Genomic DNA, 12,932 nt, shown 5'->3' on the forward strand with positions numbered 1-12,932 from the left:
TTGAAGTCGTGGGTGCCATCGGTATTCTCTCTCTCTCTCTCTCTCTCTATATATATATATATATATATATATATATATATATGAAAGTTGAAAAGCGATCGATCGAGAAAGAGGTGTGTGAAAGTTTCATAACTACAAAAGCTAGAACCTATCTCGCAATCTTTTGGAGCCCTCTCGTGATCGATCATCATGATCATGATCAGTTGAACCTAACCCTAAATTTTAATATATCAGCTCGCAACTTCAATAAGATATGAATATTTTTCTATTGTTCAATTAAACACCATAAAAAAAGTGTGTATATATATATATATATGCTCTGATCCCATCTTCGATCTGTACATGTTTGACCATAAAGAAGTAGTAGTACTGCTACTGTAGGCATGCACTTGCTGCTATGAGACTCCACCAAACTTTAATTGTAGGGCATGCAGAATGAAAAGCAAAGAAAATGGAAAATAAATTAAACATCGTTAGTTAATTGAGTTAATCATGTACGTACGTTGAATGGAATTGACCTGCATTATTATGATTAACTTACCGAGTATTACAGCTTGATTGTCTAATTACCTTGATGTATTTTTTTCTACGGATATTATATGCATATATGGAATTCACATTAATTAATTATCATGTGACATATAATAACATTATAAAAAAGCGGTGCACATATATATATATATATATATATTTATAAATATGTGCTAACGATTAAGCAAAGTACGTACGTACGTAGTAGAGCTAGTAATAAAACTCCAACCATGCATTCATGTGGTACTGGTACATATGTACGTACTACGTAGTTCATGGAATACAATATCGATCCCATCTCGTACGTGCTGCCGGCCATATATAATATATACGATCAAAGTGTATAATTATACATATATATACTACGTACGTTCGTTATACGTACAATTAATTATAATCTGTTTCTAGAAAAATTAATGTGCATGCATGCACATGATGCATGTAACATTTTTGTCAAATTTATCAGTTGTTGATGATCTTAGGAAATTCATAAATTATAGCTAGACAGATATTAATTAGCGTATACGTACGTATGAACCATGCATGCAGCATGCACTAAACTTCGACCTTATTATTATTATTATTATTATTATTATTAATCATGCATGCTCTTCACTATCTAGCTAACCTATTCGTCTATCGGTCCTATACTACATCAAATTACATATATGACTACTACTGCATTTTTCTCACGATTAATTGGATGATATCTTAGCTAGTGCATCGGCGGCCAATAGATCATAGGACAAAGTACTACTGCACCATTTTATTATTATAATTGGAATCTTTATAATACTTTATTATATATATATATGTGTGTGTGTATACACAAATATATTGGCACCGCCAGTCCTATATAGACATGCGTTGATCACTTTCTGCGTCCACTTTAGAATAATATTCCTTGAATTAAGTTAATTGGAAGATGATGATGATGAAATAGTACTAGTACTACTAGCTAGCAATTAATCTAGCTTAAACTTCTTAGCAATTAATCTAGCTAGGGCAGTCGACGTTGTTAATGAATTTTAGTGCATAGTATAGAATAGTCGTGAGATGTACGTACGTTTTGAGTACGCAGGGATGCATAGATCATGATCATGTGACGTTGCTGAACCCACCTTGATGTGAATCGCGATAGATAAGATTTAAAAGATTATTAAGAAAAGTGCAATATTCAGCTAGCTATATAGCAGCTTAAACTACTACAATTATTCTAAGAAAGTACCATTAATTGTGATATCCTAATGATTGCACCTTTCTTGATCAACTTTTCTTTACGCGTGACTAAAAGTACTAATAAACGATATGATTCTACAAATTAAAGTACTTTAGCATATATAACTTAATTTAACTAATTAATAGCGCCCATTACCCACAAAATAAATAAATAAATAAAGATATTCTGTCAAAGATCGATCAAACGCGCTTTAATTGCTTCTTCTTAGCAAGTACCGCCGACCACCATAAAAGCTAGCAAATTGGACGAAACCCCTACGATCTATCTTGCTATAAAACAAGATAGAAAGAACCCAAAAAATATACAACAAATAAAAAAAGAACTCCCATTTCATCGATTCTAGCTAAAAGTAGAAAGGCCTCCACAAGCACCTTTCCCAAGCTGGCTGTGGAGCATGCAAGGCTGGTGGGAGCTAGCTAGAGATCATATAAATATAAATATATATATATATATATATACACACATACATACACACACATCCCTAAGTAATCATCTTATCATGCATGCAAGATATCATGAAACAGAAATTTTTTTCTATTTTCTCCCTGATGATCATATCCCGGCCTTTCCTTTTGTTTGTAGCATTTGGAGGCTCTGTTTGTTAATTTCTTTTCTGTGTTTTATAAAAAGAAAAGGCTTGGGGGTCATGACTAGAGTAAAGGTGGAATATTGATGATATTACTACTCATTCCAAAGCAAATTTAATATGCAAAGGCTTAGAAACGCCAAGCTCGTAGCTCCCAAACTTTTCATGAAAAGGAGAGATACCCTTGTGGAATTCAAGGTTTCATGCACATGCCGCCCTCTCCATCTTCTTGATGATCTTCTTCTTCTTCTTCCCCAAGAAATTAATTAATTAATGTAGTTTACTCGAGAGCAGCAAGTGGCCGGTGAGTAGGGGCACAACATCATGATTTTTCCAACTCAAAACTCTTAATTATTAATGTACTCACGAAGTTGTAGTTTGACATAAGCCTAGCTAGCTACACACACACACGAGGGCAAAACCCAGATAACACACGTATATATATATAATATATATATACTGATCATATATATATATAAATCAATTAATTAACAAATTAAAGCTGAAACCCAGGCCACCATACGTCGATCATATATATATATAGTTCTGATCAATTATCTCTCGAGTACGTACCAGCTAGCTAGCTAGGTTGATTTATTCTTTAAGATATATACCGAAAGCAACATTCATCATTAATTTCTTTATAACCTATCTTCCACTTCTTAACCTTCCACGTATGTGCCATGAACGAAACTCATGTCAAGGCGCTTTGGTGGACATCAAAATATTCTGATATATTCATGCTCTATAACTACATACTAAGCTAGCTAGCTATCTAGATGATGATCCTAGTACTTGTACTACTTCATTAATCTAGATCAGCGAGCATGATCATCAGGATTCCCTTCATGTTCAACATTAAATATTAAATTATAATCTGTTCAGTTAGTTGATGAGTAAATAATTAATTAAACCTTTCAGTATATATAATACTTGTATTGTAAATTTATAATATTGAGTATTTTAATCATTTCATTTCATTTTAAATTATCATATTCCAATTAAATGATCGATGTTTGGCCACCAGACCAATATTAATTATATAGAATTCAGGTATTTTACCCATATATACCTACCTATATAAGACTAGTTCATGCATGCTATATAGCTACTTTCAAAAATATATCTTCTTCTAATGTTTCTAAGCAGGGACAGAACCAGAAAATCTAGTTTGGGTGGCCAAGTTACAAAAAAGTAATTTTAGGGGGTTAAATATTAATTTTCATATAGTCTACTTTATAAAAACACATTTCAAAATTTAATTTTCATCAAATTTTAAAAAATCTGGAGGGGTCGAGGCCCCCCAAGCCCCTTAGTAGTTCCGCCCCTGTTTCCAAGTTTAATTATTTTGACTTTTCAACTCTTTTTCTTCTTTAGTAGCCTAAATTATGGTACTTAAGAGTATTTTTCCTTAAAGCTATATAAAAAAACTACTTCCTCTTCTTCTTTAAGAAAATTTAAAAAAAAAAAAATTTAAAAATGCTCATGATCACTAAAGTGGAAAGGCAGAAACTTAATACCATGGGTGGAGGTGGATCTTTTGTTTAGTTGAAAGCAAAGTATGGAACTAACTTAGTAAACATGTATGTTTGACATGTGTAAGGCCGACATATGGCACGGCACTTACGTGGTGTGAAACCCAGGTGGCAGAATGGGCTTTGTGGGCCAGAAAACCGCCTTTCAAGTCACAATCCCAATGCTTGCAGCAGGCTTATGGGGTCCAAGATTTAGGAGACCCCACTTTGCAACTTGATGACCGGTCTCCTCCACGTGAGAACCTGCTCTTCATCCTAGTCAGCAATGCATGATTCCGGGTTTCTCTTTGAAGCCGACTATATAAGTATTTAGTTTTAACTCAAAATGAAGGGCTCAGAAGTCGTTGTGGGCCTATAGAATCAGATGAGCATGACCCATCGCTTTAATTCATTTCTCCCTAATTCTCCTTCTAATTCTCTTTTAATTTTTGAGTTTTGTTTAGTGAAATTTCTCCAAATTAAAGTTTAGACCAAGTCATTTTAAAACGTCCTAATATTTGCAGCTCAGCCGAATTTTATTATTTGTATGAAAAAATTCTTTTCATCAGTCACTATTCATTATCTTACATCTCATTTTTTATGAAAAACACTCTTATGTTTTATGAAAAAGAGCATCACAATTCATGAAAAAATTATAAATATGGGGTGTGAGAATGAATAGTAGTTGATGCATACTAAATCTCTATTGCATTATCTTTTAGCTCACGATTATTGAGAAAGACCCAATATTTTATTTCTTAAAATTTAATAACATTATAAAGAAAGCAAAGGCTTTTGATTTGAGACCGACTCTTTGAAGTGCATTTAACTCCCACCCCCGGATCACATGCACTCTCATCTTATGCCCAACAGTACCACTATTTAAGCCCCCTCCACCCCCTCCTCTCCTTCCAAACCAAACCGAACTCACATTCTCTTCTCTGACAAAGCTCCCTCCCAAGTTTCAAACCTCAAAAACACAAGCACTCTCTAGCTTCCTCACAATCTCTTGTGTTTTTTTTTTTCATTTTGATCCTCTTCAAGCTGTCCCCAAAACCGCTTCTGTCCGACACCTTTTATTGTTCAACCTAGTTTCTTCCGTAACTGAGAGCTAGAATCGTCTCAACAATGGAGAACTTGTTTCGTCTTTCAGATCATGAGAATTTCTTCTCTCGTCCAAGCATTTGGATTAACGGTCCGGTCATAGTCGGTGCCGGGCCATCCGGGCTAGCCACAGCGGCTTGCCTCAGAGAACAAGGAGTATCCTTTGTAGTCCTTGAAAGGGCTGAGTGCATAGCATCCTTGTGGCAAAAGCGCACCTACGACAGGCTAAAGCTTCACCTTCCCAAGCAATTTTGCCAGCTCCCTAAGCTTCCTTTCCCACAAGACTTCCCTGAATACCCAACAAAGAAACAGTTCATAAACTATCTTGAATCCTATGCTAAGCACTTTGAGATCAACCCACAATTCAACGAGTGCGTTCAGTCCGCTAGGTACGATGAGACTAGCGGACTTTGGCGGGTCAAGACTGTTTCAACAAGCGCTGCTTCGACTCGCACTGAAGTCGAATACATTAGCCGGTGGCTTGTGGTGGCCACCGGCGAAAATGCCGAGTGTGTGATGCCTGATATTGAAGGACTAGCCGAGTTTGAAGGCGACGCTATGCACGTTTCTGAGTACAAGTCCGGCGAGAAGTTCGGGGGGAAGAAAGTATTAGTCGTGGGGTGTGGCAATTCAGGCATGGAAATTTCCCTTGATCTTTGCAACCACAATGCCTCGCCATCTTTGGTTTGTCGTAGCTCGGTAAGTATTCCATATAGCAAAACAAAACAATTAAGTCTCTTTCAATGAAATTGCGCTTCTGGGTTTGGATTCTTATGGGATGTTTTCTGTCTGTCTTTGCTGTGCAGGTCCATGTCTTGCCAAGAGAAATCCTTGGAAAATCTACGTTTGAGTTGGCAGTTTCAATGATGAAATGGCTACCCCTTTGGTTGGTTGACAAGCTGTTGTTGATTTTGGCGTGGTTGGTGCTAGGAAACATTGAAAAATATGGGCTAAAAAGGCCGGAGGTTGGTCCAATGAAGTATAAGAACACAATGGGGAAGACCCCTGTCTTGGACATTGGCGCATTGGAGAAAATCAGATCCGGGGACATTAAGGTAGTCCCTGGAATCAAGAGGTTTCTACCCGGACAAGTAGTCGAGTTTGTTAATGGCGAAAAGCTTGATCTTGATTCAGTTGTTCTGGCTACTGGATACCGCAGCAACGTCCCTTCTTGGCTTAAGGTGAGAAAAATTTTCATTTTCTCTGCTTTTCTTCATTTTTTCTTTTCCTTTTTTGGGTTTTCGAAAGACAGTTGTGGCAGTTGGTTTGGTTTTTCAACCTGCTCAGATAAAAATGTCAGTCTCTGAACTGATGGTCAAGCATTTATGGCCGCATAGAATTTGTCCCATTACCTATAATATTTTACAAAACAAAAATGATCTTGGAAGCTTCTACGATTTTTTCTGTTTTTAATATTTCTTTAGGTGATTGATGCTTTATTTTACTCAAATGGGCTAATCTTGTTTTGGTTTATGCTATGCTCAGGAAGGTGAATTCTTCTCCAAGAATGGGTTTCCAAAGTCACCATTCCCAAATGGATGGAAAGGAAATTCTGGACTGTATGCAGTTGGGTTCACAAGGAGAGGGCTCTCTGGTGCGTCCTCAGATGCCGTGAGAATAGCACAAGACATTGGTCAGGTCTGGAAAGTGGAAACCAAGCAAAAGAAGCGAACCATCGCTTGCCATAGAAGATGCATTTCCCAGTTCAAAAAACACTCAAAAACTCCCATGTTAACCATCCATTTGTTAGTGAGATTCTTGCAGTGTATAAAAGTACTGACTTTGTATAAACACACAAAGAAAGAGACAACGGCAGACTCGGAGCCCTCTCCGAAGGCCCAAGTTTTCAAAATGTTTTGGGCATTTTGTAGACTAAGGATGATGAGGCTTTGTCTTCTTGTTTTGAAGTTTCATACACTTCCTTGAAGTTTAATGACAGTTTACTTTCCCCCCCAATGCTCTCTCCTTCTATTTATGTTTTGTATGCTCATTCCTCATTCCCGGTAAATTTCACAGCCATTTTAATATCAAGTGATAGAGACCAAATGACAATCTTCCTCCTCCACCTTTTTTCTTTCAAAAGTTCTATAAATGGTTTCTCCTAAGTTATCAAGAATGAAGTTGCAACTACTGATCAAGTAAACAAAGAATATTCTTGTGTCTTAAATGTGAAATGATGTTCATCGCCCTGAGTTTAGACCTATTGAAATTTAGCTATTGAATATCAAACCACCTATCATCATTTCCTCCCTTACCCATCAGAGCTTTATTAAGGAAAAGGCCCACTGACTCAATGTTTCATCAGGTTGGCAACTTGCCCATTAGCATCTATCATCAGATGAGTAGGTCCCATTACAATGGAAACTAGCTCCACAACACCCACAACCTTCTTTCTCTTCTCTTGTACCCATATTCCAAGATGGCTCCACATCACTATTCCCATTAAAATTATTATCTTGAAGTTGAGGTTGACCAACTCACTGATATGATATAGATTTTACAGAGTCTCTGTTGCCATGCACATGGATATCACAGAGGCACAAAGAACTAGTTTTACAGTTAAATCTTCTCTGTAAAGCATATTTGAAAGCTTGCACTCATGTGAGAAGAACTCAGAATGCTAGACAAAAATTACAGAGAGTTGAACATTCTCACTTTGCCCGGACTCGATCATGAAACTTTTCTGTGATTAATTTCAGAAATGATTGTATCTGAACAAGCTACAAGTAGCAGACAACTGTACTAAACTCAAACTAAGGTTTAAGAAAGAAAGTTCAATTATTAAACAATTTAACAATGTTCCTTTCCTTTTCCCACGTTTCCAATATCAACTTCAAGAAAATTAAGTTCCCGCATGGTTAAGGTTTTTCCTGCCCACACAATATATAGCCAATTATATAATAATGATATTCAGAAAGAGTTTACAACATATTAAAAGCTGTACACAGCTGAGCTAGTTCATTCAAAAGCTATGGACAGAAGTTCCATAACCCCTTAGATCCACAACAACCAAGAATAACAAGTCAAACATTTAAATTCGCTTTAAAGTGAAAGAGAAATCCAACTATCCATTCTCCATGACCTATCACAAGGCTGTTTCTACAGCATTCTAATTTATAGCAAGCAAACATATATACCTTATAATTAGATCAATCATGCAGTAGGGGATGGCTTATGGGATTTCAGATAATTCCAATTTTATTGGTAGTGTCCACATGGGTGGGGATGTTAATTAACTTCCAAGAGTGAAGACTCTTTAAATAAGAGTAGGTACATTAAGTGTAAAAGTAGTCCTGAAAAAAAAAAAAAAAAAAAAAAAAAAAAAAAAAAAAAAAAAAAAAAAAAACTCTCCTCTCTGTCTCTCTCTTCATTTTCCTAGAGAAATCATCTAGATCTCTTGATCTTGAAGTGTGAAATTTTCTAAGAAACTCTAGTAGCTTTCTAAACGACGTAGAAGTGCAAACAATAAAGTGACGTGGGCTATAAGACGAGTAAAGATTCTACCTTGTGAGAATTCCGCTCCTTAAGGTAGTTCGATTTAACCTTATTTAACATAAAGCAAACACACCGTCAAACAAAAATATTTTTTTTTTGTTTTTTTTTTAATAAGTGACAGCAAATAAAATAAATAAATGGTGTGACAACGGGTTAGGAGTTTTGTTGAAAACTTCTATAAAGTTCCAATTATCTTGTCCCAAGTAGAAATAACTAGGAGTGAGACTAGAGAAGTTAAAAATGAGGACAAAACATGGAGTCCTGTAGACTCTGGAAGGAACTACTGCAATTTTTTTGCCACTGGACGTTCAGTATACTGCATGTAAATTATCAGATAACATAGAAATAAAGCCCAAAAACACTGCCCATTGACTCCAAACTGGAACCAGCGCCGCCATAAGGCCCTGTTCTATATTCTTTGCATTTCAAAACAGTGCTAGAAACAGCTCACATGAGCCCCAGTGCAACTTATTGAAAAACTGAAACTTCTCAATTCAATGGTCTATCTATTTTCTTCATTGCCACAACCTCAAATCAGCAACTCACTTTTTATAAAACCTGACTACATTTAACAGCTGCAGTTTGTGTCCCTTGTCTTTGTATTCTATTTTGATGTTTCCAAGCTCTTCTAAATCGAGACATTTAGTGGGAAAACAGTAAAATAACACATGGGATGGCCACCATTTTCCCCTGCCACTATCCCATCACCAGGGCCCATTTTCACTAACCATTGTTAGTCTGCAAAAGTAAATCTCTTCCTTCACGTGGTTGTGTCATCTAATTCAGGAGGGTGGACCTGCAAGGATATGTAGTTCAGAGGAGTAAAGAAGTATTGGATTTTAAGTCTAAGACCTAAATTTTTTTTTTTTTTTTTAAATTTTATTTTATTTGGGGGAGGTGGTATCGAATTCAGACCTCCAGTTTGAAGGTTGGGAGTTATGCCAACCAGGCCACAGGCCTTTGGCTCTAAGACCTAAAGTTGAGCAAGTCCGGAATCGACAATGTCACGCTTGAGATTTAACTTGAGGCCAATAGCCTGCTGAGCTTTTTCCCCAAAGATCCAACCTATTACCCTCAATTATTTTCTTATAATATCTTTATTAGATTATGCTGTACTCTTTTTTAGTACTTTTAAGTACATTTCAATTGACCGACTTGATGGTTTTCCTGGGAGGCACATTTCCAATAATAAACATACTAAAAAGTAAAAACCATACAATACTCCATTCCCACATATGAACTTTCCTTTTTTATCAAACCAAATTAGATCAATACATCGTTTCTTTACATTTCTTATTTTTCTCTTTTGGAAATTATGTTGCCTGTGTCTGCCTCCTTTTAATTATTGGACATATTTTTCATCTGAAGTATAACACATGGAATCATTTTGTGGATATCAGAAGAATAGGAGGGTTGTAATAAGTTCATTACTTTCGAACTATAATCTCTGTTATTTCCAAATATGCTTTATCCTATCCAGGCTGACACACAGGTTCCATGTCATTCTGATGAAATAAAACTCCAGAACATTCATGGTATCACTAAGATAGTGACTAGAGTGTCAGACTCACACTACTTGATAGGTCAAAATTAAATTGTATAGTATGTTTTGCATCTGCCAGAAGCAACAAGGGTAGGGTTCAATTCCTCATGACCATGTTCCATAGAGTCATAGACAAAATCAAATCCCCTTAACTAGGCTGCTACCTCTAACCTGCTGGCATGTTCAGTTGTCAGTCCATCCTGCTTTATCTTGTCCAAGGTTACAGGACTGGCTTTTTTTTTTTTTAAGAAGAGGACGGTGCTCAATTTTATTGATTGCCCTCACTTGTGACGGAGGAAAACCGTGATTACAGGACTGGTCTATTATCACAAGTCACGTTCCCAGTAGATCACCATAAGCACACTGAAGGCTAAGGCTAGTGCAACCAAATCTCAAAATCTGCCAGCTATACGCTGAAGCAAGAATTCTTACCTGAAAATTGTCGAAACCAAATTATTTAATGGTTTGACTATTTCAGGTTTTGCAGCAATTTTTTTTTTTTTTTTTTTTGCTGCCAGAATAATAACAGTTGGGCAGAAAAACGTTTCCTGATGTTTTCTCCAGTGTTCATGTAAGCACAATAATCATTGGACTGGTTTCATCTTAGACAGTATTTAACTCTTGCTATCAACTAACTATCTCATGAAATGAAACAAGCACATAGTCATTTCAATCAGATCAGGCTTAAATTGTCCTAAACAAATCATTGCCTACATCAAACAAACTGTAAATGCAAATTGGAAATGTTTAGTCAAAATTCTTGAATCTTATAATTGATTGACAGGAAATACAAAATCATCAAATCATATTTTCTTCTTAAACCTTTAAAATTACAAGCCGCAAATAGAGGCATTGAAATGGGCACAGTACTGGAAGAAGTGGGGAAGAAAGAAATGGGTCCACTGGATTTGAGATTTGAGAATACAAGTGAGTATGTGTGTGTGTGTGTTTGTGTTTCCTACCTTCACATCATTATCCAGATTAGGTTTCCTAGCATGGTTGCCTAAGACTTATATTTCCACTATCAGAGTGTAAACATAACCTTACATGATTGTCTGTGAGCTGTGTTTGCATATATTTGCACAAGTTAACAATATCACTCGAGGTATCTTGCGATTCCTTTTCATTCCCTGGGAAAGAACCTCCATCATTGCACAAGCATCTTGTCAAATCATGAGTTTTAAGGTATATAGTGGCCCATATATACATCAAACGAAAAAAATTAGAACTACTAGGAATAGGAATCTGTTCAGTAGGTTTCTAATCAGGCACTCTAGTCTGTCTCCATGCTTGTTAAGCATTTATCGAGCCAAACAAAGTATGTTAATATACAAAGCCCATAACAAATTGGCTGAAGGATGAAAATTGCTCAGAAATAACAAGCAAGCTTACTCTTTTTTTTTTTTTTTCGATAAGTAAAAATATTATATATATCAAAAGGAGAAACCAAGTACTCTAAATGTAAACAAAAAAACACCTTACCCAAAATGACCCAAAAAGCTCATGAAAAAAAACTCAAAATACACCAAACCGCACCACAGCCCCTTGTTTCCCGTAGAACTAAAACTCTACCCGAAACCCAACCCCAATCCCTTGATTCCAAGCAAGCTAACTAACAGAGCCATCACAAATAAAGCCAGACAAAATCTAAATGGGTTAACTGCTCAAGAGTTGCAAAACTCCTCAGGCATTCTCAATGACAACAAAGGGCCTCACTACCCTTCGAAGCCTTTGGTGCAGTTTGGCCCAAAACGTATTCACTTCTTTTTGTACTTGGATGGAAATAAATTTGTAAATCTTAGCCGCATAGATAATAGATATATCTCAAATGATAGATATTGGCCAAGCTCAACTCCAACTCTGAATAACGAAACATAAAGAACACAACATACATGGAAAATTCTAAAGCTGACATTTATGATGTTGCAGATGCAATAAACATCTGCCTCAGGCGCTTGAAATATGGCAACATGTCATCTCGAGCAGGAAGGTTCTCTTTGATCACAGGGACTTCCTTGAAGCGTTTAGTCCAAGCATGTAAGCGTGGAAAGCTATTAGCTTCCATCAGTTTGACACCAACTGCTTCTTCCACGACGTCAAGCCAGCCAGCTGCTAACCATCCAAAGGCTAGGTCTGTTAGTCCAATCTTAGTGCCTCCAAAAAACTGCCTATCCCCAAGTCCATGATCTTCTATTATTTTCAGCACCTCTTTGGCTTCTCTTGTTGCCTTCTCTTGCTCTTCTCCCACAAAATGAAAGAAACCAAAGAAAGTGGGGCTCTATCGAATCCAGAAACATGTGATTAGAGAGACTCAGTCGAATTTTCTGGTTTTTGATCCAGATTTTTTGACACTTTCCAGTTCACTTTTATCAAGCAAAAGAATAATCCTTGAAACAATTTGAAACCAAAGAAGTTGAAATAAATAGAGAGATTAAAAATATGTATTACCTTGTCCTCTTCAAACTTTGTCCAAAACCGAGCCCTGGCTTTCTCATATGGATCATCCGGAAGCAAGGGATCATGTGGCCAAACCTCCTCAATGTACTCAACAATAACAGTGGACTCAGCAATTGGATTTCCACCATGAACGAGCACAGGGATCTTCTTATGAACTGGGTTATACTTCAAAAGAAGATCACTCTTATTGGAAAGATCCTCTTCTACATATTCAAATTTGACACCCTTGAGCTTCAGAGCCCATATCACTCTGTAGCCATAAACACTAGGCCAAGCTCCAAGTAACTTCACTTCTTCCATTCTTGTAAGGTATATGCTTTTTCTTTCTAACCTGGTAAGGAGTTCGGGCAGTTGAACAAATCATGAATTGGGTTTTTCTTGGTCTGTTATAAGCTTCTAAAATTCAAAAGATTATAAGTGACTTTATTTATTTAAATGCTTTTGTTATGCTTGAGAGCCTGG

General features: G+C 36.5%; 2 protein-coding genes across 2 annotated transcripts; one reads left to right on the forward strand and one right to left on the reverse strand.

Moving 5' to 3' along the window:
* The first annotated feature begins 4,714 nt into the window (after positions 1-4,714).
* Positions 4,715-6,923, forward strand: LOC121251454 (probable indole-3-pyruvate monooxygenase YUCCA8). The gene is made up of 3 exons (XM_041150713.1): positions 4,715-5,674; positions 5,782-6,156; positions 6,461-6,923. Exons 1-3 carry the CDS (start codon positions 5,000-5,002, stop codon positions 6,899-6,901), a joined length of 1,491 nt encoding a protein of 496 aa, XP_041006647.1. The 5' UTR covers positions 4,715-4,999; the 3' UTR covers positions 6,902-6,923.
* A 4,543-nt stretch (positions 6,924-11,466) lies between these two features.
* LOC121251455 (probable glutathione S-transferase) lies at positions 11,467-12,918 on the reverse strand. The gene is made up of 2 exons (XM_041150714.1): positions 12,462-12,918; positions 11,467-12,291 (listed from the first exon to the last, which is right to left on the reverse strand). Exons 1-2 carry the CDS (start codon positions 12,768-12,770, stop codon positions 11,929-11,931), a joined length of 672 nt encoding a protein of 223 aa, XP_041006648.1. The 5' UTR covers positions 12,771-12,918; the 3' UTR covers positions 11,467-11,928.
* Positions 12,919-12,932: the final 14 nt, after the last annotated feature.

Source organism: Juglans microcarpa x Juglans regia, chromosome 2S (genome assembly GCF_004785595.1).
Source record: "Juglans microcarpa x Juglans regia isolate MS1-56 chromosome 2S, Jm3101_v1.0, whole genome shotgun sequence".
Classification (NCBI taxonomy): domain Eukaryota; kingdom Viridiplantae; phylum Streptophyta; class Magnoliopsida; order Fagales; family Juglandaceae; genus Juglans; species Juglans microcarpa x Juglans regia.